The sequence below is a fragment of the Podarcis liolepis genome, assembly GCF_965112155.1.
Source record: "Podarcis liolepis genome assembly, chromosome: 12".
Classification (NCBI taxonomy): Eukaryota; Metazoa; Chordata; class Lepidosauria; order Squamata; family Lacertidae; genus Podarcis; species Podarcis liolepis.
In genome coordinates, this window is record NC_139563.1 from 3381410 (window position 1) to 3408171 (window position 26762).

The 26762-nt window shown below is 48.2% G+C and overlaps 2 protein-coding genes across 2 annotated transcripts in view; one reads left to right on the forward strand and one right to left on the reverse strand.

The window, feature by feature from the left end:
* Window positions 1–195: 195 nt before the first annotated feature.
* On the reverse strand, window positions 196–11093 carry LOC310690335 (uncharacterized protein; the record flags this gene model as incomplete). Its single annotated transcript, XM_083469091.1, has 7 exons — window positions 196–450; window positions 3792–3942; window positions 4543–4651; window positions 5612–5721; window positions 8677–8791; window positions 9557–9846; window positions 11090–11093. The coding sequence occupies 4 exons, from the start codon at window positions 11091–11093 to the stop codon at window positions 5696–5698; spliced, it is 435 nt and encodes a 144-aa protein (XP_083325217.1). The 3' UTR covers window positions 196–450; window positions 3792–3942; window positions 4543–4651; window positions 5612–5695.
* Window positions 11094–11728: 635 nt separating this feature from the next.
* Window positions 11729–26762, forward strand: part of CCM2 (CCM2 scaffold protein) — a 46623-nt gene continuing 31589 nt past the window's right edge. The window contains exon 1 of the mRNA XM_083467081.1: window positions 11729–11962. Coding sequence (XP_083323207.1) covers window positions 11933–11962 — 30 coding nt within the window. The 5' untranslated portion in view covers window positions 11729–11932. The remainder of the gene's footprint in view (window positions 11963–26762) is intronic.

Genomic DNA, 26762 nt, shown 5'->3' on the forward strand with positions numbered 1-26762 from the left:
TTCTTCCTTCGAATATAGGAAGTGGCGAGGCAAGCAAGCACTCACTCAGGAAACAGCTTAGTAAGACGCCCGATTACCTGCCCGCACTCCGATGCCCAGAGCTCAGCCCAGAAGCCCTTTGCAAAAGCACTTCCTTTTCAGAGCAGAGGGGAAAAGCCAAACCCCGCCCCCCACAAGAGACAAAACGCCGCACGATTTACTGTATTTGCTTATTTATTAAAAGAATCTTGCGCTATGTCCAGAGACTTCCTCTTTCAGGTTTTGTCACCCAGCGAAATGACTCAGAACTGGATGGGCGAGCCGGGGGAAAGCGCAACGCCACACCCACGGGTTAAACGCAACAGCCGGCTGGTCGGGCTCAGGTATTAAGGCAACAGCAGTTGTCCAGCAGGGATGGTCACTTATCCTAGCAGCTGCTCTGCTCTGCTCAGCACCTCTTTCCCCAGGGATCTGGAAGACAAAACAGGCAGGAGCTTTAAAATCTGCACAGTAATGCTGAAAGATCTAGCCGAGAAAGAAGAAGAGAAGAGTTTGGATTTGATATCCTGCTTTATCGCTACCTTAAGGAGTCTCAAAGCGGCAAACAATCTCCTTTCCCTTCCTCTCCCACAACAGTAATAATTAATTAACAATAATAATAACTATTATTATTATTATTAATATTAATACCCTGCCCATCTAGCTGGGTTTCCCCAGTCACTCTGGGCGGCTTCCAACAGAATATTAAAATACAGTAATGCATCAAACATTAAAAGCTTCCCTAAACGGGGCTGCCTTCAGATGTCTTCTAAAAATCTGGTAGTTGTTTTTCTCTTTGACATCTGGTGGGAGGGCGTTCCACAGGGCGGGTGCCACTACCAAGAAGGCCCTCTGCCTGGTTCCCTGTATCTTGGCTTCTTGCAGGGAGGGAACCGCCAGAAGGCCCTTGGCACTGGACCTCAGTGTCCGGGCAGAACGATGGGGGTGGAGACACTCTTTCAGGTATACAGGACTGAGGCTGTTTAGGGCTTTCAAGGTCAGCACCAACACTTAGAATTGTGCTCGGAAACGTACTGGGAGCCAGTGTAGGTCTTTCAAGACTGGTGTTATGTGGTCTCGGCGGCCGCTCCCAGTCACCAGTCTAGCTGCCGCATTCTGGATTTGTAGTTTCTGGGTCACCTTCAAAGGGAGCCCCACGTAGAGCGCATTGCAGTAGTCCAAGCGGGAGATAACCAGAGCATGCACCACTCTGGCAAGACAGTCCGCGGGCAGGGAGGGTCTCATCCTGCATATCAGATGGAGCTGCTAGACAGCTATCCTGGACACAGTATTGACCTGCACCTCCATGGACAGCTTTGAGTCCAGAATGACTCCCAGGCTGCGCACCTGGTCCTTCAGGGGCACAGTTACCCCATTCAGGATCTCAGGAGCCCTCGCTTTTGCCACCCCTCTGAAACGACTGTCAACCCAAGCCTCTCCAAATCCAAACGCAAAGTCTGAGCAGATGCACTCCTTACTCAGAAGCAAATTCCACTCGGTTCAAATGAATGCACCCAGGACAGCAACTAAAGAAAGATTCTCTCGTCCAACAAAAGCACCCATTCAAAACAAAAAGGGTTTTGCTAGTTTGCTTCTTGAAAGAGATGTATAAACTCGTTTTCATTTCCACTGGCAACAGATTTCCAGATTAGACAGCCCTGCGGCTGACGAGACCCCTTCAGACTGACTGCAAGATGGTTTTAAAAGTCTCAGTGCCCTCAGCTTGCCCTGTTCTCACTGCAGCAGCTGCGGCTTCTTTGGCACCCGATTCTCCTGGGAAACGCTTGTCTGAGATTTCTATAACCTCACCCCGAAGACAGAGCAGAGGGAGGCCTCAAACGTCACAGATTTGCTCTTGCAAGCGCTACAGGAATGATCAGGGTCACGGGTATGACCGAGCCACGCTGGAAGGCTTGCGGGAGAAGAATGAGAAGGCAAAGACAGGCACACAACCTCTGTCCCAAGAGCTGCTGTTAGGTCAGTATTCTTCGACGTGAAGAATCCCCATCTGCCTTAGGCTAGGGGTGAGGCAGCGAAGGTCCTCCAGCTGCTATCAAACTCCCATCAGCCCCCAGACAACATGGCCACTGCTCAGGAATGCTGGTGTTGTAAATAAAAATATGCCCTTTTCCCTTATGGGGTATCCAAGAGCCCATATAGAGTCCTTACATAGGTTCCCTATTGGTAGGAGAAAATAACAGAGGCCAAGCAGAGAATATTGAGAAGCAAAGCAGCTCGTAAGCCTGATCTTTATTAATCTGTTGCAACAGGGTGCTCCCCTCACACGCAGGAGAGGAAGAGGACCCACAAAAATGCTGTGCAAGGGCTTATAAAGACTTTTGAAATTCCCATCCTGTAGATCAAGACCACCCCCAGAAACATTATACATACATCACAGAAGGGGTGTAACCTAAGACCACCCCTCAGATACATCACAGAAAAGGTGGTCTTAAAACAGAAATTTCAATATTGTTTTTCTCTTATCCTTGTTTATTTCCTGTCTGGCAAGTTACTTGATTGGATTGGCTGAGGAGCCTGGCCAGTCTTTTGTAATGAGAAGGATCTCACCCTTATTGAAACACAGACATGCCCTTAAGACAGGATTTGTGAAGGAAAAGACAATGGGGAACCTTTTCCATTTTGACCTTGCAGAGAAAACATTTGGTCAGTTTAGGAATCAAAATGGTTCCAGGTTGGGTCTTCCTGTGCTGATCTATGTATGTGCGGTTATGAACATTACCATACATCTAAGACCATAAAATTCCTATCACAGTGGGATATGTAGTGCAAACATAACTGGAAAGGCAGAGGACCACCAGCCTTGTTGTACAGACGCAGAAGCTTCAAGCTTTTGTAATAAGAATTCTAAGGTCTTAAGATCTATAATAAATGTTCATAAACGTACCAAGCAAACACGGTGGAAAAAACCTTCCTTGTCACAGGAATTTAGTAATCACCATTTCAAAGGGTGACGGAATACCAGGAAAGGCAACCAGGTAAGGACTTATCAGATAACCTGGCAGACAGGAAAAACAACGTTCAAATTTCTGTTGTAGACCACCTTTTCCATGATGTAAGTATGATGTATCTGGGGGGTGGTTTTGGGTTACACCCCTTCTGTGATGTAAGTATGATATATGGAGGGGTGGTCTTGAGCTCCAGGGCAGGGAATTTCAAATGTCTATATATATAAGGCCTTGCACGCCATTGTTGTGGGTTCCTCCTCCTTTCCTGCGTGTGAGGGGAGCACCTTGTTGCAACAGATCAATAAAGATCAGGCTTACGAGCTGCTTTGCTTCTCAATATTCTCTGGTTGGCCTCTGTTATTTTCTTCGACCGATGGAGAACCTGCAAAGGACTCTATAAGGGCTCTTGTGTTCCCCAGGAGGGAATAAGGGCAGATTTTTATTGTTTACAACACTTTCTTAACTGGGAAATCTTGCACCATCTTGGGAGACTGGACAGTTGCAGCCAGACCAACGCAACCTGCCACTGGAAAGCCCGAGATCAAGGGTTATTTATTAAATTTGTGTTCTGCCCTAAAGACCTGCAGGTTTTAGGGCGGTTCACAACATAAACAAGCTGCGAAGCAGCCTCAATGAGTTCTCAGATTTTGAAACGCCATCAAGAAAGGGTTTCGGGAAAAAATGACCTTTATAATGAGAAATCAGGTTGGCAAAAACAGAACGCCACAGCGCCATCTGGTGCCACGGTGTTGTATCGCATCTAAAACGTTTACCAATCTAGCCGAGTCCCAAGAGCAAATTGTTCACCTTTCGCCGAGCTGAAACACTGTTCAGAACTGGGACTCAAGTCCGTCAAGTGGGTCAATTGCCAGGCGGTGTGGTCTGAGGAGGTCACTAGGGAAGGATCCACTTCCCTCGGCGCTGCTGGATCCAACGTGATCCGAACTCACATCCTGAACTAAAGAGACAGAGAAATGAATGGCTCTCGTTGGAACTGAGGAAGGGTGCGTGGAGCTATCGAGTTCCTTTTTAACTCCCTCGCCTTCTGACAGGGGCGAGACAGCAGTAAATAACACTGATCAAGTTGGAGTTAACTTTTTATTACCAAAAACAGGATCCACACAGGAGTGCCTAATGAGCACAGCGACTCATCTCCAGCAGTCTTGCCTCCATGAAGCAGCTGCGGAAACTGAAGGTCCCTGCCTCACCACAAATTCCCCTCCTCTCCAGGGTTTTCCCCAAGCAATCAGAGACTGCGCCTGCACAAAGCTAACTCCTCCTCTGCCCTCTTCACGCCTCTATTGGTTCTGGGAGACCAGGGGTGAGGAGTGAAACGGGAAGCCTGCAACTCAGCAGCCTGCCAGGAAAGGGCTTGGCCGAGATTTCTATAACCTCCCTCCGAAGTCGGGGCAGAGGGAGGCCTCAAACCATCTCACAACTGCTCTGGCAAGCACTGCAGGAATGATCAGGGTCACAGCGCAGACCCAGCCATGCTGGAAGGCTTGCGAGGAGAAACGGGCGGCCCATATTTCAGAGCAGTTTTGAGCAGGAGACTTACAGCCTGGCACCTTCGTCAGGAAGCCCAACTGGATTTTCTTGTAAGCATGCGGAACATCGCCGTCTTCTTAGCCAAGTTCCTCTCTAAATGACATCATTCCAAAGAGAATCTGCAAAGGGGTGGGGGACAAAAATAATATAGAATGGTTTAGCATTCCCTATTCATGTGTTTAGAAAACTGCTGCGAGTTTTAATCTGTTTCTAGCCTACCGTTCTTCTTTTAACTTTGCAAAAGTCTTAAATTATTGTTACTAATTCTTATTACAGTCGTACCTTGGCTCCCTAACACCTTGGGATTCAAACGTTCTGGCTCCCAAACCATCGAAAACTTGAAGTGAGTGTTTTGGTTTTTGAACGTTCTTTTGGAAGCTGAACATCTGACGGGGCTTCCGGCTGAATCAGAAGCCGCGCTTTGGAAGTTGAACGTTTTGCAAGTCGAACGGACTTCCGGAACGGATTCTGTTCGACTTCTGAGGTACGGCTGTATTTCATTGCTTTATTTTTGAAAACCACTTTGAGGGTTCGGGGTTTTTTCCAAGCAAGCAGTGTATGAATTTTAGGAAATAAATAAATGCTTCCTTTTCGTTGCGTTACTATTTACTATTAACTTTTTATTACCGAAAACAGGATCCGCACAAGAGTGCCTAGTGAGCAGAGCGACTCATCTCCGGCAGTCTTGCCTCCATGAAGCAGCTGCAGAAACTGAAGGTCCCTGCCTCACCACAAATTCCCCTCCTCTCCAGGGTTTTCCCCAAGCAATCAGAGACTGCGCCTGCACAAAGCTAACTCCTCCTCTGCCCTCTTCACGCCTCTATTGGTTCTGGGAGACCAGGGGTGAGGAGTGAAACGGGAACCTGCAACTCAGCAGCCTGCCAGGAAAGGGCTTGGCCGAGATTTCTATAACCTCCCTCCGAAGTCGGGGCAGAGGGAGGCCTCAAACCATCTCACAACTGCTCTGGCAAGCACTGCAGGAATGATCAGGGTCACAGCGCAGACCCAGCCATGCTGGAAGGCTTGCGAGGAGAAACGGGCGGCCCATATTTCAGAGCAGTTTTGAGCAGGAGACTTACAGCCTGGCAACTTCACAGGTTAAGCCCAACTGGACTTTCTTGTAAGCATGCGGAACATCGCCGTCTTCTTAGCCAAGTTCCTCTCTAAATGACATCATCACAAAGAGAATCTGCAAAGGGGTGGGGGACAAAAATAACACAGAATGGTTTAGCATTCCCTATTCCTGTGTTTAGAAAGCTGGAGTTTTAATCTGTTTCTATTCTACTGTTCTTCTTTTAACTTTGCAAAAGTCTTACATTATTATTGCTAATTCTTATTACAGTCGTACTTCGGCTCCCGAACGCCTCGGGAGTCGAACGTTCTGGCTCACAAACGATCGGAAACTGGAAGCGAGTGTTTTGGTTTTTGAACGTTCTTTTGGAACCTGAACATCTGACGGGGCTTCTGATTAAATCAGAAGCTGTGCTTTGGAAGTCGAAAGGAGTTCCTGAACGGATTTTGTCCGACTTCGGAGGTACGACTGTATTTCGTTGCTTTATTTTTTTTGTAAACCGCTTTGAGGGTTCAGGGTTGTTTTGTTTAACAAAATCAAGCAAGCACTATGTGAATTTTACGAAATAAATAAATGCCCCCTTTTCGTTGTGTTACTATTTAGACCTAGTGCAACAGGCAGGGGAAGAACTCAGCAGCACAGAACCCTCCTAGACTGAGAGGCCCGCAATCTTGCTACAACAACCTCCCCAACATTTCGCCACTCAGAGGACGCTGGACTCCCACCAGCAAGACCACATTGTCTAGACCTGCTGAGTGGCGATGACTTGGACTCATGGGCATTGGAGATCAACATCTTCTGGTGGGACAATAGGTTGGGAAAGGTTGTCTTACGAGTGCAGCCCGATCTTTGCTTTCGTGGTCTCTATCCTTTGCACCGGAGGTTAAGAAATGGAAGCTCTGGATCAAATGCACCAACAATGGACGGTTATGATGTGCATGTCTCTCTCTCTGGCCTAGTACAGTGGATGCTTCGGTTATGAACGTGACCAGTACAAGAGGCACATTCGCAACCCGCAGCGCCGCGTCTGCGCACGTGCGGGTCGCGATTCAGCACTTCTGCGCATAGCACAATGTACCGTATTTTTCGTTCTATAGGACGCACATTTCCCCCTCCAAAAATTAAGGGGAAATGTGTGTGTGTCCTATAGAGCGAATGCAGGCTGCGCCGCTAAGCCCAAAGCCAGAACAGGAAGAATGAGCACTGCGGAGCGCTCAGTCTCGCTGCTCTAGCTTGGGGACGGCTGCGCGCAAACCTCTGCAGGGCAGCGGGGTGCCTTCACCCCGCTGTCCTGCAGAAGCTAGCAAGGCTGTTCCCAAGCCAGAACAGCGAGACGGAGGGCTCCGTCTCGCTGCTCTAGCTTGGGGACGGCTGCGCGCAAACCTCTGCAGGGCAGCGGGGCGCTGCGCTCCAAAGGCTTCAGGGATCTTTGAGGCTGGCGGTGGGGGAAAGCAGCGCTTCCCCCCACCGCCAGCCCCACAAGCTCTGGTGAATGTACCTTGAACGCACCTTGTTTTAGAGGGGGAGAACAAGAAAAAAAAATTTTCCCTGTTCTCCCCCTCCTATGGTCCGGTGCACCCAATGGAGCGAAAAATACGGTAGTGGTTCTGCGCATGCGTCAAAACCCAGAAGTTACCCGTATCTGGTACTTCTGGGTTCAGTGCGGTGCAGTGCGCAACCTAAAGCGTCTGTAACCCAAGATACGACTGTACTGTTTTCTGCTAAGCAGTGTCTGACATCAGGCAGACGCCAGGTGTGTTTGCGACTGGGAATTGTCAGATTGTGAGCAATTTAAGAAGTCCAGTTACCATGTATGTTACTGAGATTCAGGGTTAACATTGCTTGGTACTGGAGGCTCAGGAGGAGAAATACCTTCCAGCCCAGCTCCTGAGTCGGATAAGATTGCTGCTTTGCCTCCCTTCCCCACCCCAGACATGCAAGTTCAAATCTAGTATAACACTTTACACACACACACACACAGAGGTATCTGCAAATATTATGGTTTTGGCCACTATCGCAGGGGCTGAGCCCCTTTTATGTTTGTGGTATCCAACTGCTATTAGATATTGAGTGAATCCAGAAAATGATTAGGGTGAAAGGAGAGTAAAGTCAAGATAGAAGAAGAGATTAAATAATGAAATGTGTTTAACCTAGTTGGAAAAATAAAGTAGCGTAACAAGAACGGCTGGAAGTCAAGTCACATGGTGGGTGTCCGTGTGGGGCAGGTGTGCAGGTATGTAACGTATAGGTAGGTATCATATAGTAATGTAGGTATGTTTTATGTTATGAAAATAAGGTAGTGTGTTGTGTATGTGTATTGTGTAAATGTATACGTATGTGTTTTATGTGTTAATAAATGTTTTATATGTTAATAAAATTTAAATAAAATAAATACAGTGATGCCCCGCAAGACGAATGCCTCGCAAGACGGAAAACCCGCTAGACGAAAGAGTTTTCCATTTTGGAGGTGCTTCGCAGGACGAATTTCCCTATGGGCTTGCTTCGCAAGACGAAAATGTCTAGCGAGTCTTGAGATTTTTTTTCACTTTTCCCCTCCTTTATCTAAACCGCTAAGCCTTTAATAGCCTTTTAGCAGCTAATCCGATAAGCCTTTAATAGCCGCTAAACCGCTAATAGCGCTAATCCGCTAATAGGGTTGCTTCGCAAGACCTAGGTTTCAGGAGTCACCTGGTGAATATCCAAGTTTCCAACAGTGCTGCTAATGGTGTTAAACCAGGGTAGCAAAACCCACAGCATGTAAGACTACATACACGCCTGCATTTAAAGCACATGGCTCCCCCCCAAAAAAAAGAACTGTGGGAACTGTAGTTCACCCCATCACAGAACTACAGTTCCCAGGATTCTCTGGGGGGAGTCATGTGCTTTAAACATATGGCGCAGCCGCAGCCAAAGACCAATGTGTTGTGGTGATATAGCAAAGAATAAACTAAGTAACAGAAGAGCTTCGAAGCTCATACGCTGTTCTTGAACTACAACTTTTTCTGTCCGCTATCCTGAGATGCGCTGCATGGATTGTTGTTTCTACATCTTTTCAGAGAAACTCTTTGTTACCTCTGCAAGGTAGCGTTGATTTCCCCAGCTCCCAAAGGCTCCTCCGGTCCACCATTTTGTCGTTGCAGGAGCCAATCGGACGCCTCCGGCAAGCAGGACACAAGCACGGCTGTTCCTAACAAATAAAAGCAAAGGAGGAGAGGAATTGGAAAGATCACTGGTGAATGCAGCGCAAGGCTTTGGGTCCAAGACCACGGCACAAAATGGAAGGAGAACTTTGTGACGAACCACCATCTTCCTTCCAGGGCATTGGGAGAATGCACAGAAAAATAAAAGTAAAAGCAGATTCGAAAAGGCTGTTTCTGAAACCACGAGGAGAAGCAGGACTAAGATGGGGAGATTTTTGCTTCAGAGATCCAGAACCGTGGGGAAGCTCCTAAAAATTAATAAATATAATTTGGTCTTTTTTAATTTTAGTTTTTTTATTTTAATTGGAGTATTATGATTGGATATATTAATTGGATGTTTTTGATTGGAAAATCAATAAAAACGACTTTTTTAAAAAAAGAAAACGCTGTCTCTAAGCACCCCTGGCCCTCATTTTCCCAAAAGAGTCAAGTTTCTAGTCCACACAACGTGCATTCCAGTCTACAGCTGAGAAAGCATGCTAGATCTATCCCAAAGGGAAAACAGGCTCGAAAATGCAGCAGAAGAAAATCAGCATATAAAGAAACCAGACCCAACAGCTAAACTACAACTCCCAGCATCCCCCATTCCTCCTCATATATGTAGACTAGGGAGAAAGGGCCGCGCTGCTTTCTGGGAACTGTAGTCCACCCAGAAAATAAGGCCCAACACAACAGCCCGTTGAGCGCCGAGACTCAACAAACCCGGGTTAAAGGCCGCATCCCCACAAGACACCAGAGACTAAAGTACCTACCTGCACCCCTCCAGGCCGCGGACTGGACTCGGTCGCCGCGGATGGCGACAGATCCATTTTCCAGGCGGCCCAGAAGCAGAAACCGCCATCTGCTTCGCTCTGCTTCGTAAGACCCGCCTCCTCCGTGCGTGTGACGCCACCGCGTCGAAACCCCGCCTCCTCCTTCCCCGAAGTCTCTCCTTCGCCCCCTAGCGGCTCACAGGCCTTACGGTTTTGCGAGCCTCTCTCTCTATGGGTGGCTTCAATAGAACTGCAATCGCGCCGCTCGCCAGCAGGGGGCGGCAATGGGTCTCGGAGTGGGCGGGGCAGGGGAGCAAAGGGGATGCAGTCTAACTGGTTCTCTACAGAGACTTTCGGCCGTCAATTGGAGTTGGTGGGAATCCGGATTAATAAGAGCAGTGGCGTAGCGTGGGTTGCCAGCACCCGGGGCAAGGCAAGTAATTTGCGCCCCTTAACCCATGGATCTTAGCGCTGCAAGCGCCCCCCCAGATGTTGCGCCCGGTGCGGCTGGCCCCCCCTGCACACCCCACGCTACGCCACTGAAGAAGAGTGGAAATATAGAGAAATTCATATAGAGTGGAAAAGCCTTGTGGCACCTCAAAGGATGGCAGATTTCATTACGGCACAATCTGATCCCTGTGTTGCCACCTCCATGTTCTGCTGTAAGGGGTCACTGGGCTCTTTTGTTGTTGTTGTTTATTCGTTTAGTCGTGTCCGCCTCTTAGTGACCCCCTGGACCAGAGCAAGCCAGGCACCCCTGTCTTCCACTGCCTCCTGCAGTTTGGTTAAACTCATGCTGGTAGCTTCGAGAACACTGTCCCACCATCTCGTCCTCTGCCGTCCCCTTCTCCTTGTGCCCACCATCTTTCCCAGCATCAGGGCCTTTTCCAGGGAGTCTTCTCTTCTCATGAGGTGGCCAAATATTGGAGCCTCAGCTTCAGGATCTGTCCTTCCAGTGAGCACTCAGGGCTGATTTCCTTCAGAATGGAGAGGTTGGATCTTCTTGCAGTCCATGGGACTCTCAAGAGTCTCCTCCAGCACCAGAATTCAAAAGCATCCATTCTTCGGTGATCAGCCTTCTTTATGGTCCAGCTCTCACTTCTATACATCACTACTGGGAAAACCATAGCTTTAACTATACGGACCTTTGTCGGCAAGGTGATGTCTCTGCTTTTTAAGATGCTGTCTAGGTTTGTCATTTCTTTTCTCCCAAGAAGCAGGCGTCTTTTAATTTCGTGACTGCTGTCACCATCTGCGGTGATCATGGAGCCCAAGAAAGTAAAATCTCTCACTGCCTCCATTTCTTCCCCTTCTGTTTGCCAGGAGGTGATGGGCCCAGTGGCCATGATCTTCTTTTTTTGATGTTAAGCTTCAGACCATATTTTGCGCTCTCCTCTTTCACCCTCATTAAAAGGTTCTTTAATTCCTCCTCACTTTCTGCCATCCAGGTTGTGTCATCTGCATATCTGAGGTTGTTGATATTTCTTCCGGCGATCTTAATTCCGGCTTCGGATTCATCCAGCCCAGCCTTACGCATGATGCATTCTGCATATAAGTTAAATAAGCAGGGAGACAAAATACAGCCTTGTCGTACTCCTTTTCCAATTTTGAACCAATCAGTTGTTCCATATCCAGTTCTAACTGTAGCTTCTTGTCCCACATAGAGATTTCTCAGGAATAACATAACATAACATAACATAACATAACATAACATAACATAACATAACATAACATAACATAGAAGCGCCTTAAAGACTATTATTATACAGTATTGTATTATTATATTATATTATATTATATTATATTATATTATATTATATTATATTATATTATATTATATTATATTACTGTATAACATAACATAACATAACATAACATAACATAACATAACATAACATAACATAACATAACATAACATAATATAATATAATATAATATAATATAATAATATCTTTAAGGCGCTTCTTTTTTCAGGTGCAACACCCACTCTTCCACCCTCTTTGACCACCCCATCAGAACCGGAACTGAGGACGGACCGGAGCTCATACATTTCCCCCTACCTCTTTGGGCAACCGAGCCTCTCTCTCTCTCTCCCGCCTCTCCCTCTCCGCTCCTCCTTCCCGGAGGACTGACGTCAGTCCTCCCGCGCCGGGCCGTTGGGCGCCTCTCGGCGAGGCCTGAATGAAGGCGAGCGCTGGCGCGGGGCACGCCGGGAACGCCGACGCCCAAGATGGCGGCAGGATTGAAAAGTTGTTGCCGCGGCGGCGGCGGCGGCTCTTGTGGCTCGGCTTGAGGCTGCTGCTCTTCCGGGATGGCGGCGCAGTGAAGGGAGCGCGCGGCCCGGGCGGGGAGATGCCTCCGGGCCCCGCCTGAGACATGGAGGAGGAAGGCAAGAGGGGCAAAAAGGTGAGGCGGGGAGGGCGGGGGCGCCACGGGGGGGAGGGGGCGGGGCTTGGGAGGAGGGCGGGGCCTGTGGGGGAGGGGCAGATACACTGGGGGGGGCAGGGGGGAGTTGGGGGGCTGATTCCCCCATGACAATCGGAGTTGGGAATATTCACACAACCTGTAAAAATTGGGGGGGTGGGGAGGCTTTAATTAAATAAACAAGATCAAATTGAAGTCGTGCTTCCCCCCTTTTTTACCAGAATACCCCCCCCATAAGAATTGGAGTTGGGGGTGTTCACACAACCCATAGGGATTGGGGGTTCAGATGTTTTAATTAAATGGAACAAGATCAAATTGAAGTCCTGCTGCCCCCCTTTTTACCAGAATACCCCCCCCCTCCATAAGAATTGGAGTTGGGAATATTCACACAACCTGTAAAAATTGGGGGTGGAGATGTTTTAATTAAATAAAACAAGATCAAATTGAAGTCCTGCTGCCCCCTTTTTTACCAGAATATCCCCCCATAAGAATTGGAGTTGGGGGTGTTCACACAACCCATAAAAATTGCAGATGTTTTAATTATATAAAACAAGATCAGATTGAAGTCCTGTTATCCCCACTTTTTGTTTCTAAAACCAGATCAGCCCAAATAAGAATTGGAGTTGGGGGTGTTCACACAACCTAAACAAAAATTGGGGGTGGGGAGGCTTTAATTAAATAAACAAGATCAGATTGAAGTCCAGCTGCCCCCCCCCCCTTTTTCACCAGAATACCCCCTCCATGAGAATTGGAGTTGGGGTTTTTCACACAACCCATAAGAATTGCAGGTTGCGGATGTTTTCATTAAATCAAACAAGATCAAATTGAAGTCCTGTTATCCCCACTTTTAAAAACCAGATCACCCCAAATAAGAATTGGAGTTGGGGGTGCTTGGAGATGCTTTCATTAAATAGAATAAGATCAAATTGAAGTCCTGCTCCCCCCCCCTTTTTACCAGAATACCCCCCATAAGAATTGGAGTTCGGAATATTCACACAACCCATAAAAATTGCGGGGTGCAGATGATTTCATTAAATAAAGCAAGATCAACTTGAAGTCCTGTTGTCCCCACTTTTTCTTTTTAAAACCAGATCACCCCAAATAAGAATTGGAGTGGGGGGTGTTCACACAACCCATAGGGATTGGGTGTGTGTGTGGAGATGCTTTAATTAAATAAAACAAGATCAAATTGAAGTCCTGCCCCCCTTTTTTTACCAGAATACTCCCCATAAGAATTGGAGTTGGGGGTGGTCTTCACACAACCCATAAAAATTACAGGGTGCAGATGTTTTCATGAAATAAAACAAGATCAAATTGAAGGCCTGATGCCCCCACCTTTTTGTTGTTGTTAAACCAGATCACCCCAAATAAGAATTGGAGTTGGGGGTGTTGTTGCACAACTCGTAAGAACTTGCCGTGTGTGCGGGGGGGGGGGAGAAAGATTTTTCTTTTTTTATGAAATAAAACATGATCGATTTGCAGTCCTGCTGTTGTTTTTCCTCTCTCTCGCCTCAATTTTATCAGAGGTAAATCCTCAGGATTTTCCTCTTCCTCTCCCAGCACCTCGCATTTCACGTGTGCCAATAATAAAGAAGGTCTTGATTGGTATCTTTAAAACGTTTGCATCATATCAAGTTTAATGCTTTTTCTACTCCCTGCTCCCCCCTCCCAATTTCCAAATAGTTCTACATTTGCCGGACTCCTTTCCACCCCACCCACTTCAAATATTTCATAGCTGGCAATAATTGGATGGGGGGGGATATTATGTTCGAAATATTTAGGTGATATGAATCGTGATATCCTTCTGTTCCTTGTCCTCTCTCCCCAGTTGCCAGAGAGTTTTACATTTGCAGTCTCCCTTTCCATCCCACCCTCTCTCAGTATTTCATAGGTGGCAAGTATTGGGGTGCAGGGAGTATTGTCAAAATCAAAAGGCACCTTGTGAAATCTTTGCTTTGGGGAGGTCTTGTGATTCTGCTCTCACTAGGTAATATTTGGCAGTGGACGGGGAAAAGATCTGTGCCAGACTAGCCTCATCCGTTGTTGAATACAGTATTTTTCGCTCCATAGGGCGCACCAGACCATAGGGCGCACCTAGTTTTTTTTTTGGGGGGGGGGGAAATAAAGAAAAAAAATTCTCCCTGCCCCCCCCCAGCCCCCAAGAGCAAAGAAGCCAAGACAGCGAGCAGGATCCATCCCGCTGGCTGTCTTGGCTTCCTCTTTAGTCACGCGCAACCTCTCCAGCCAGGAGAGGTCTTGGCAGAAGCCAAGACAGCGAGCAGGATGGATCCCGCTCGCTGTCTTGGCTTTGTTTTTAGCCACAGGGCTGGGGCAGGGGAAGCCCGAGCTTCGCCCGACCCCAGCCCCCAAAACAGGCTGCTATCCGCAAGCCTTCGGAGCCCGGCAGGCACTTCACTCCCCAGGCTGCAGGCTGTTATCCGCAAGCCTTCGGAGCGCTCCGAAGGTTTGCGGATAACAGCCTGCAGCCTGGGGAGTGAGAGGGGTCGGTGCGCACTGACCCCTCTCGCTCTCCAGGCTTCAGCGAAAGCCTGCATTCGCCCCACAGGACCCACACACATTTCCCCTTCATTTTTGGAGGGGGGAAAAGTGTGTCCTATAGAGCGAAAAATATGGTATTTTGCTTTTGCTTGCTGTGTGATGAATTCCTTTGCTCCTCAGCAGCCTGCTCTGTACTAACGTATTCAATGAGTTAAGGACTTAAGGAGAGAGTTCCTAGTTTCTGGATCAGACTGAAGGTCTGCCTAGTGTGGGGTCAGCAAACTTTTTCAGCAGGGGGCCGGTCCACTTTCCCTCCGACCTTGTGGGGGGCCGGACTATATTTTTTTTGGGGGGGATGAATGAATTCCTATGCCCCACAAATAACCCAGAGATGCATTTTAAATAAAAGGACACATTCTACTCAAGTAAAAACATGCTGATTCCCGGACCGTCCACGGGCTGGATTGAGAAGGCGAATGGGCTGGATCCGGCCCCCGGGCCTCAGTTTGCCTACCCATGACCTAGTCCCACAAGGCTGAATCAGTTCGCTGTAGGAAGCTCATAATCAGGACATAAGGGCTGTAGCTCTCCTTTTGTTGTTCCCCGGTGACTGTTCTCTAGAGACCTGTCGCCTCTGAATATATATTTAGGACACTGCCATTGTGACTGGCACTGTTCTCCGTGAATTTATGTAACCCCATTTAAAAGCTGTTCAGCCCGGTGGCTTTCACCACTCGTTGTGGAAACAAATTCCATAGCCGAAAGTATGTGATTGCGGAGAAGTCTTTAGTCGTTCCAGTGTCTCCCAACGCTCAGTTTCTAGAATTATATTCCTCACAGATGCGTCGATCTAACCCTCGGATCTCCTTCGTTGCCCTTCATCCTTTTCAACTCGGTGATATATTTTTGTTTTGAAATGCGGTGTTCTGAACTGTACACAATATTTCTGGTGCAATTGCATCATAGAGTTATATAAAAGCCCAAAGATTTTGACACTTTGGTTTTCAGTCCCTTTCCTAATGATCCCTGGCTCAAAGTTAACCCTTTTTCACGGCTAGATGACGTTTTCATTGCGCTGTCCCCAGAAATCAGCCACTGCCAGCTTGGACCCCACCAGAAGTGAGGATTTATCTATCTATTTGTCCTAATGTGCATCAGTCTGCACCGGCTTGCAGAGAACCACATTTGCTATTTTAATTGCTTAGTCACTCGTTTTCAGAAAGATTCTTTTAGAGCTCTCCATCACATTATTATTATTATTATTTTTATTCCAGATAATCCTGTGCCTTCAGCAAACTTGGCCACCTCACCCCTGAACCCTAGCTCACTTAAGAACAAGTTCTGTTAGTCAAGCAACTTTTCATTTTCTTAAAGAAGCCTCCTCTGGAAAACTTGATAGGAAGCGTAGTCTCGGAATAGAATTACCGTATTTTTTGCTCTGTAAGACTCACTTTTCCCCTCCTTAAAAGGGGAAATGTGTGTGCATCTTATGGAACGGATGCAGGCTGCACAGCTATCCCAGAAGCCAGAACAGCAAGAGGGATTTTTTTCTTGTTTTCCTCCTCCAAAAACTAGGTGCGTCTTATGGTCCGGTGCTTCTTACAGAGCGAAAAATACGGCACTCGTTGTGTTTGAGGCGTGTGCTGTGCCTCTATCTCTCTATTTGCCTTGGAGTAAATTCCATCTGGTACTCGGATCAGGCTGACCTCTGGGGATTTAGCAACATTTTTGCTCTGGCCTGGCAAGTACAGGTGCATGAGATATGTCTGTGTGTCCCATTTATGTGCACTATGGTCAAGAAAGGCTCTTGCTTTCTTGTTCAGAGGTCCTCAGCGTGTTTCTGAATTTAGTGGCTCTCGCTCTGGGTGTGCATTAGGATTAATTTTTACTTTTTGACTTGTGAAGACGGGGGGGGGGGGGTTTGAGGGAAGAGAGCACACTCTCCAAGCTCCTCTGTCCAGCTGGTGGGCCTCTCCCAAACCCATGACCCATTTTACCCAGCCCCAACTCATGTCTTGCACCTTTTGCCCAGCTGGAATGTGTCCTTGGCAAAGCCTTTTGCTTGCTTATATGGAGAGGGATGTGCTCATGGGGCTAGACAGAGGTCAGCAAACTTTTTCAGCAGGGGGCCGGTCCACTGTCCCTCAGACCTTGTGGGGGGCTGGACTATATTTTTGGGGGGGTTGCAAATGAATGAATTCCTATGCCCCACAAATAACCCAGAGATGCATTTTGAATAAAAGGACACATTCGAATGTGTCCCGCAAGGCAGCAGGTACAGATTGCTTCTCAGGGTTTCCTCCCAAAGCCTTTATAATATATTGATGGTAATGGTAATAATAATTTATTATTTATACCCTGCCCATCTGATTGGGCTTCCCCAGCCACTCTGGGCGGCTTCCAACAAAAGATTAAAATACCATAATACATCAACATTAAAAGCTTCCCTAAACAGGGAGCGGATGTCTTCTAAAAGTCTGGTAGTTGTTGTTCTCTTTGACATCTGGTGGGAGGGTGTTCCACAGGGTGGGTGCCACCACCGAGAAGGCCCTCTGCCTGGTTCCCTGTAACCTCCCTTCTCGCAATGAGGTAACCGCCAGAAGGCCCTCGGCGCTGGACCTCAGTGTCCGGGCAGAACAATGGGGGTGGAGACACTCCTTCAGGTATACAGGACCAAGGCTGTTTAGGGCTTGAAAGGTCAGCACCAGCACTTTGAATTGTGCTCGGAAACGTACTGGGAGCCAATGTAGGTCTTTCAAGACCGGTGTTATGTGGTCTCGGTGGCCTTTCTGACAAATGAGTACAGTGGTATCTCAGGTTAAATACTTAATTCGTTCCGGAGGTCCGTTCTTAACCTGAAACTGTTCTTAACCTGAAGCACCACTTTAGCTAATGGGGCTTCCTGCTGCCACTGCGCCACGGAGCCCGATTTCTGTTCTCATCCTGAAGCAAAGCTCTTAACCCTAGGTCCTATTTCTGGGTTAGCGGAGTCTGTAACCTGAAGCGTATGTAACCTGAAGCGTATGTAACCTGAAGCGTATGTAACCCGAGGTGCCACTGTATATCCGCGAGGCAGTGGTGGTTTAGGATCACAGTTTTCCTTCTCCTACCTTCCCAGGTGAGCCCCATGGTGAGGCTATTTGGACATCAGAGGTGTTGAACTACCCGGCTTTTTAAAAGACCTCTTGGGGGGTGAGTGGGTTTCAGGCAGTTAGCAGTTTTAGTTTCAAACAATGCAAACCATACCCACCCTGCTCCAAAAAATAAAAATCCTGCGAAGTACCAAGGCATTTTTTTTTTTTTGTCTGCTTGATTACATGGGGATGAAGGAGGCAGCTCTGACAGCTCACCTCGGGCCCTTGACGGAAATGGAATAGGTGGGTGGAGATCTACAGTACATGCAAAAAGCAAGCTGAAATAGCGAGGGAGCCAGAATGAAGCAAAGCAAATGGGCCAGCAGAATGCAGAAAATTCAGCCTGGGGTTTGGGAGGGCTTGAGATGAGCGCAGCCCCTCTAGTCGCAGCAGTTGTTGGTTTATTCAGTTGAGGGTGCAAAATCTGTAGCGCCGAGCGAGAGACTTTCCTGCCCACTCCCCCTCCACGAGAGAACCCACCATAATCCTTAAGAATCTGGAGGAATACCATCCTCCGGCTTCTAATTTCCGTGGCCCAGCTGAGCCCCTATCTCAGGGGTAAGCAGACTTTTTCAGCAGGGGGCCAGTCCACCATCCCTCAGACTTCGTGGGGGGCTGGACTATACTTTGGGGAAAAAATATGAATGAATTTCTGTGCCCCACAAATAACCCAGAGATGCATTTTAAATAAAAGGACACATTCTACTCATGTAAAAACACCAGGCAGGCCCCACAAATAACCCAGAGATGCATTTTAAATAAAAGGACACATTCTACTCATGTAAAAACACGCCGATTCCCGGACCGTCCGTGGGCTAGATTTAGAAGGTGATTGGGTCGGATCCAGCCCCCAGGCCTTAGCTGGGAGAGGGCTATTGAGGCTCTGCTTTGCCTCTATGGCTGGAAGCAGCAATGCTTCTGGATCCCAGTTGCTGGAAACCTCAGGAGGGGAGAATGATGCTCTTGTGCTCACGTCTTCCTTGTCAGTTTGTTCCACAGGCATCTATCTGGATGGCCACTGTGGAACAGGGAGCTGGCCTGGACGCGCCATGCTCTCCTGGTGTGATGTGTGCAATTGAATGGCAAACGTCATGGTTGGTTTGGTGGGTTTTGAAAGAGGGAGCTGGGGTGGGGGAACGGATTCCCGGCAGAGTACATGTAAAGGTTTGAACAGTTTGGAAGAAACCATATAGGGGCATCAGCTGGAATCTTACGAACGAGTGTTTTGATGGCCTGAGCTCTTTACAGTGGTGCCTCGCAAGATGAAAAGAATCCGTTCTGTGATTCTCTTCGTCTAGCGGTTTTTTCGTCTTGCGAAGCAAGCCCATTGACGGATTAGCGGCTTTTAGCAGCTTATTGGCTTATCGGATCAGCTGATAAGCGGTTTAGCGGCTTAGAAAAAGGGGGGAGGGGGGAAACCCGCAGGAACTCGCAAGACATTTTCGTCTTCCGAAGCAAGCCCATAGGAGATTCGTTTTGCGAAGCACCTCCAAAACGGAAAACTCTTTCATCTAGCGAGTTTTCCGTCTTGCGAGGCATTCGTCTTGCGGGGCACCACTGTATTTCTATAGGATTGAAACCCACAAGTTGATGATGATATTATTGTTGTTATTAAAAATTTCTATACCGCCCTTCATTTGAGGACTACAAGACTGTTTACAATAGAAAAAAACCTCAAAATATATAACTTAAAGGTAAAGGGACCCCTGACCATTAGGTCCAGTTGTGGCCGACTCTGGGGTTGCAGCACTCATCTCGCTTTACTGGCCGAGGGAGCTGGTGTACAGCTTCCGGGTCATGTGGCCAGCATGACTAAGCCACTTCTGGCAAACAATGCAGCGCACGGAAACGCCGTTTACCTTCCCGGCGGAGTGGTACCTATTTATCTACTTGCACTTTGACGTGCTTTTGAACTGCTAGGTGGGCAGGAGCTGGGACCGAGCAACGGGAGCTCACCCCGTCGTGGGGATTCAAACTGTCAACCTTCCGATCAGCAAGCCCTAGGCTCTGTGGTTTAACCCACAGCACCACCCATGTCCCTGAAATATATATATATAGCATAGGAACGAACAAAAACAATTACCCACCACCACCATGCACAGTTTAAAAGGCCGCAGATTGTTCAGTTAGCCAGAGACCTGATAGACAAGATAGAAAGGACATAAACCTTTCTTGGGTGTCAAAGTATGAGACTGGCTCAGCAATTTGTGCCGTCAGCCTGATGTAAGGCCGGGCATTCTTCTCTTGGCATGTGATTCCTGGACTGGAAAACCCCCTGATTCCTGCCCCTGGGTATTCAAGTGATGTTCCAGTGTGGCGGCAAGACTGGTGCTTTCAGATCTCCTAAAGTCACTCCTTCCAGGGCTGGGTCGAGTTGATGGAAGCTTTTGGCTTTCCGCCCTTCCTCTGTGCTTCCTGTTCAAGTGCGCTGTGGTTAGATAGGGACTTCATGGAGGGAATTGGTGCATTTTCCTCCAGAAGGTGGTTGCAATTTCCCCGCCGTCCTGAATTTTTTTTTTCTTGGGGAGGTTGGCCTGCCGTGACTGTGTGTATTTCTGGGGTTCATGTTTGTGAGTACACAACCAAACTGATTCGCAAAGGAGCTGGCATGGGAGCGGTTTATCTGACCCAGGATTTTCTCAGAAAGAATGCTGTATAATGTTAAATGGGAATTGTTTAGAGGGCATTTATTACACATGAATGAAATGCCATGAAAGGATGGCAATGGCCTTCGTTTCAGCCTGACTTGCTGACAAATGTTCTTTGGGCCTCTTCCCAAGAGTCGTGTTCTAATTAATATCTGAAGCTAATTTTAGTTCAGTTTTAATTCTGGAAGAGAAATTGGGCCCTGAATCTTTTTTTTTAGTGGGTGGAAGAGAACAACTTGCTTATAAAACATCTCGTGCGGAGATGGCCGTAGAACTAATTACTGACTCTGAATGTTTAAAGTCCTTTATCACTCCCCCAGTAGTGATGTGGTGATGTATGGAATTGAGAGCTGGACCATAAAGAAGGCTGATCGCCGAAGAATGGATGCTCTTGAATTATGGTGCTGGAGGAGACTCTTGAGAGTCCCATGGACTGCAAGAAGATCAAACCTCTCCATTCTGAAGGAAATCAGCCCTGAGTGCTCACTGGAAGGACAGATCCTGAAGCTGAGGCTCCAAGACCTTGGCCACCTCATAAGAAGAGAAGACTCCCTGGAAAAGACCCTGATGTTGGGAAAGATGGAGGGCACAAGGAGAAGGGGACGACAGAGGACGAGATGGTGGGACGGTGTTCTCGAAGCTACCAGCATGAGTTTGACCAAACTGCGGGAGGCAGTGGAAGACAGGAGGGCCTGGCGTGCTCTGGTCCAGGGGGTCACAAAGAGGAGGACACGACTAAACAACAACATCACCCCCCACCCCAATGCTGGGCTGCTGTATTTCACAAGCACAATAAATAGAATAGCAGTTAGAGTGTGACGGGTCACTGCCTCTCAGCTTAACCTACCTCACAGCGTTGTTGGGGGTATTAAATAAAGAAGGCTAGAACCACATACTCCACCTTGATCTGCTTGGTGAAAGAGACAGGAGTGGTGACCTTATCTCATTTCCTCCAGCGGAATATCTGCCCTTGCCTTGAGGGCCTTTGCCTCTGCATCAAAGGATGATTCTTCACCCCCCTTTATCCACCTTGATAAAACACTGTGAGTTCCAGTCGTGGTTGGAGTAAGCCAGATGAAGGGAGAGCCAGGTTCTGCCACAGAATTCCTGATGACCTTGGGCCTGTCTCCGTCTCTCGGCCTAGCCTACCTCTCAGGCTTTTTGTAAGGATTGGAAAAGGGAGCAGGAGAGAACTCTGGTAGGGCTGCCTTGAGCTCTGTGTCAGAAAGGCGGCATAATGACAACAACAACAGGTAAAGGCCAACTCGGGTTGCGGCGCTCATCTCGCTTTCTTGGCCGAGGGAGCCGGTGTACAGCTTCCGGGTCATGTGGCCAGCATGACTAAGCCGCTTCTGGCGAACCAGAGCAGCGCACGGAAACGCCGTTTACCTTCCTGCCAGAGTGGTACCTCTTTATCTACTTGCACTTTGACGTGCTTTCGAACTGCTAGGTGGGCAGGAGCAGGGACTGAGCAATGGGAGCTCACCCCGTCGCGGGGATTCGAACCGTCAACCTTCTGATCGGCAAGTCCAAGGTCTGTGGTTTAACCCACAGCACCACCCGCGTCCATAATAATAATAATAATAAATTTATTATTTATACGCCGCCCCATCTGGCTGGGTTTCCCCAGCCGCTCTGGGTGGCTCCCAGCATAATATTAAAAACAGAATAAAACATCAAACATTAAAGACTTCCCTAAACAGAGCTGCGTTCAGATGTCTTCTAAAAGTCAGATAGTTGTTTATTTCCTTGACATCTGGTGGGAGGGCGTTCCACAGGGCGGGTGCCACCACCGATAAGGCCCTCTGCCTGGTTCCCTGTAACCTCACTTCTCGCAGGGAGGGAACCGTTAGAAGGCCCTCGGCGCTGGATCTCAGTGTCCGGGCTGAACGATGTGGGTGGAGACGCTCCTTCAGGTATACAGGGCCGAGGCCATTTAGGGCTTTAAATGTCAGCGCCAACACTTTGGATTGTGCTCGGAAACATAAATAAAGAGAACTGAACTGCCAATGACACCGATCCCAAAACGCTTCAAGTCTCGCCTTCTCAAGAGAAGTATACATGAAATCACCACTCTCTGCTCCTTGCTTAAAAAAGCAACGTTCTCTTGGATCGTGCTAACAGCACACGGCGAGATGGAGAACCGAAACTTGTGTTCCTGTGTGTATACACTCACTCGCTTCATTCCAGGATCCTCATTGCAAGAAGCGGCAGCCTCTGAGCTCATCCCCATTTAACTGCACATGAAAGCTTGGCATCCCGTCCGCTCCCCACCCTCCCGCCTGGGACATAACTGTGGGAAACGAGCTATTTTTAGTGGAGCCTTTCCCACCGCAGAAATCTCCAGCCATCGCCATTTCAGAAGGTGGCAGCAGAGCCGCCCCAGACACTTCGCTTAGTGACGGTTCAGACAAAGTAATTCTAAAGAGGCTGGCAGCTTTTCTCGTGGGACGACAGTCATTCGGGCCCTAGGCGCAGTTCAGTTCCAGGATCTTTTAAGTCTCGCTTTGGACATGTTTTTAATCTTCTGTGCTCGGCTGAGTTTGGTGGCCTCGCAGGCAAGGCGCTTTATTCCAGTTCTTTGTTTTCTCTAAGTCCTGTAGCACCAAACCTTGTCCTTCGGAATTACCGTATTGGCCTGAATATAAGCCGCACCCAAATAATAAGCAGCACCTTTAAAATTCATAGGGGTCGGGGAGGAAAAAAGACAGTACCAAACACAAGCCTCTCTCTTAAAATTCCGCAGGCACTCGCACCCTTTCCGTTTTACGGTATGTCTGTTTCAGCAGTGATCTCGCAAAAGCCGATTTTTGTAAGGTTGTGAATTTAAGCTGCACTTTAACTTTTCATGGTTGGAATTTGGGGGGGGGGTGAGGCTTATATTCAGGCCGATACGGTACTTTGCTATAGGTGATGCAGCTGGCTTGTAGAGGTCTCGTGGAAAGCAGAGACAACCAAGTTGGTATGTTTTGAGTGTGGAACACGTGAGATTCCTTTATTCCAGCGGTTCTCAACCTGTGGGTCCCCAGATGTTGTTGGACTACAACTCCCATCATCCCTGAGCTCTGGCCTTGCTAGCTAGGGGTGATGGGAGTTGTAGTTCAACAACACCTGGGGACCCACAGGTTGAAAAAGGCTTCTTTATTAGGACAGTTGGACACCAACTGTCAGAACAAGGTAATAAGGTAATAAGCTCCATCGTTCAGCCCGCCGCACTGAGGTCCAGCGCCGAGGGCCTTCTGGTGGTTCCCTCACTGCGAGAAGCCAAGTTACAGGGAACCAGGCAGAGGGCCTTCTCGGTGGTGGCCCCCGCCCTGTGGAACGCCCTCACACCAGATGTCAAAGAGAGAGAAAACTACCAGACTTTGAGAAGACATCTGAAGGCAGCCCTGTGTAGGGAAGCTTTTAATGTTTGACGTATTACGGTATTTTAATATTTTTTTGGAAGCCGCCCAAAGTGGCTGCGGAAGCCCGGCCAGATGGGTGGGGTATAAATAAATTATTATTATTATTATTATTATTATTATTATTATTATTATTACTCCTTTCAGATGTTTGCTGCCTTAACACAAATTGTATTGTTAACCTCTCGGCCAGCCGTCGTCAGCCTGGTGCCATCTAGCTGTTCTGTATTAAAATTCCCATCAGCCCACAGATCGCCCAGAGCAGCTGGGCATCACCCGGTTGGCGAAGACTCCAGGCAACACGGTTTGTTTCCCGAAGAACCTCCACCGTTCTGGCTTTGACTCGGAGGCAGTTCTGGCGGAAAATTGGGCAGCTGGGCCATGTTCCTGGAATTCTGGAACTTTTTTTCTTTCTCCAGTCCAAAAAGTGATGCTCCCTTCCGGATGAGTCTTGCCTGGGCAACAGCTGGATTTGATGAAAGGGCAGCACATGGCTTTAAATGGCCATTTGCAGTATCCAGTTGCAGCTGCCTCGATTTTATTTTTGCTCCAAAACGCGCAGAAATAGGCGGATGAAAATATACCCATAACCAGCCGCTTAATCCAGAACGGCTGCAATGGGGCGTGACTGTTGTTGGCCGACACAGCTTCCCCCCGCTTCGCCATCCCACAAACACAATTGTTGCGTGGTGCAGCACCCATAAGGTGTGACGGGCCTTGCTGTGCTGATCTCCTTCATCCTCAAAACAGACGGCCTGTTGCTTTCCTTTTTAACGTTAGGACGGTTTGTGGAGTGGCACGACCAGAGCATCTTAAGGCCCATAAATAGCAACACCCTAGAGGTCCCGGGCCCTAAGGAAGTCAGATTAGCCTCAACCAGAGCCAGGGCCTTTTCAACACTGGCTCCGGCCTGGTGGAACGCTCTGTCTCATGAGACCAGGGCCCTGCAGGATCTGATTTCTTTCCGCAAGGGGCCTGTAAGGCAGAGTTGTTCCGCCTGGCCTTTGGCTTGGAATCAATTTGATTCCCTCCCCCTCTTTCTTTTTTCCTTTCTCCTTCTGTGATGGAACTCCTGGCTTTTTTCTGGACCACGTAGGACCAGTCTGGAAAGTAAGCCTTGGTGAAGACTTGACGTTTTCATCCCCAAAAAAGTTTTTGATTGAGTTTCCATTGAAAAGAGGCTGCATTTTAATGTTTTAATGTTGTATTTTAAATTTGTTTTTTAAGCTGTATTCTAATAAATTGTTTTTATATTTGGTGTTAGCTGCCCTGAGCCTGGTCTTGGCTGGGGAGCTTGGGGTATAAATAAAAATTGATTATTATTATTATTATTATCTCTCAAGCTCTGGTGCCAAGATGTGTGGGATAGCATGGGAACCCTGGGTCAAGCGAGAGTGATTTGGGCATGTCTGAATGGCACAGCAGGAAGGACGATCTAAAAGGCTGCCATCTTGTTCTGGCTCCTTGGCTGTCCACTTTATGGCTTAAACTGGACAACTTGAGATTTTCTTTTCCAATAAAACAGTCAAAGGACATAGCATGGCCTTCTCCAGCCTGGCTCCCTCTAGGTCAGGCATCCCCAACCTGTGGCCCTCCAGATGTTTTGGGACTACAACTCCCCTGATCCCTAGCTAACAGGACCAGTGGTCAGGGATGATGGGAATTGTAGTCGAAAACATCTGGAGGGCTGAAGGTTGGGGGTGCTCCTCTAGGTCCTGGTAGGTAGGGATGATGGGAGTTGTAGTCCAACAACAGCTGGAGGGCCAAGTTTGGGAAACCCTGCTCTGTGTTTTTTTGGACTACAACTCCCATCAGCCCTAGCAAGCTTGGCTGTATGATACTGGGGGTTGTATTGCAGAATACCTGGAGGTGGGGGCAGAGGGCTGATTTGGGAGAACTGCCTGGATCACCCAGTTACTCAATTTATCACCTATGAATTCTTAATAGGGAGCAAGATCCCTTTGTTGTTGTTGTTGTTATTGTTTAGTTGTTTAGTCGTGTCGGACTCTTTGTGACCCCCTGGACCAGAGCACGCCAGGCCCTCCTGCCTTCCACTGTCTTCCACTGCAGTTTGGTCAAACTCATGCTGGTAGCTTCGAGAACACTGTCCCACCATCTCGTCCTCTGTCGTCCTCTTCTCCTTGTGCCCTCCATCTTTCCCAGCATCAGGGTCTTTTCCAGGGAGTCTTCTCTTCTCACAAGGTGGCCAAAGTCTTGGAGCCTCAGCTTCAGGATCTGTCCTTCCAGTGAGCACTCAGGGCTGATTTCCTTCAGAATGGAGAGGTTTGATCTTCTTTCAGTCCATGGGACTCTCAAGAGTCTCCTCCAACACCATCATTCAAAAGCATCAATTCTTTGGCGATCAGCCTTCTTTATGGTCCAGCTCTCACTTCCATACATCACTACTGGGGAAACCAGAGCTTGAACTATATGGACCTTTGTTGGCAAGGTGATGTCTCTGTAGATTTGCTCAGGGGATCATGCAGTAGGTCTTGAAGAGAAGGCATGAGGCGCAGGCCTGGGAAGTAGGAACAGCTCTGTATCTGCTGAGTGTTCCTGATCCACATTCCCTCTTAGTGGATTACTGCAGAGATGGCTTAAAAGCCATGCCTTTGTACTCCCAAACCATAAAGAAATCCTCTGCGGACAAGCTTACAGCTGAGCCTGATGGCATATGTCTTCTCAATAGCCCTGCATGGGTCTTAAAATTAATTTAGCAATTCCCCAAGCGCCCTTGGCTTAAGCGCGGAAATCTGCTCTGCGGCACTCAATGGGTAATTGAGGCCTGTTGAGTGAGAGAGCAGGGTGGCGTTCCTTTAGCCTCCTGCCGGAGTGGGCGGGGCTCTTTCCAAAAGTAGGCGGGGCCTGGTAGCAAGCCCCACCCACCTGGGTTGCAATACAAGGGGAGCGGTGAGGAATTTGGATGCTCCCCCTCCTCTTCAGAAGAATAGTGTGGCATTGGCTTGCAATGCATATCTCTCAGAATTTTAACTGAAATTTGCTCCGGAAGTCTTCTTGGAGCCACGCAACATACCTTATTTTTCGCTCCATAGGGCACATCGGACCATAGGGCGCACCTAGTTTGTAGAGGGGGAAA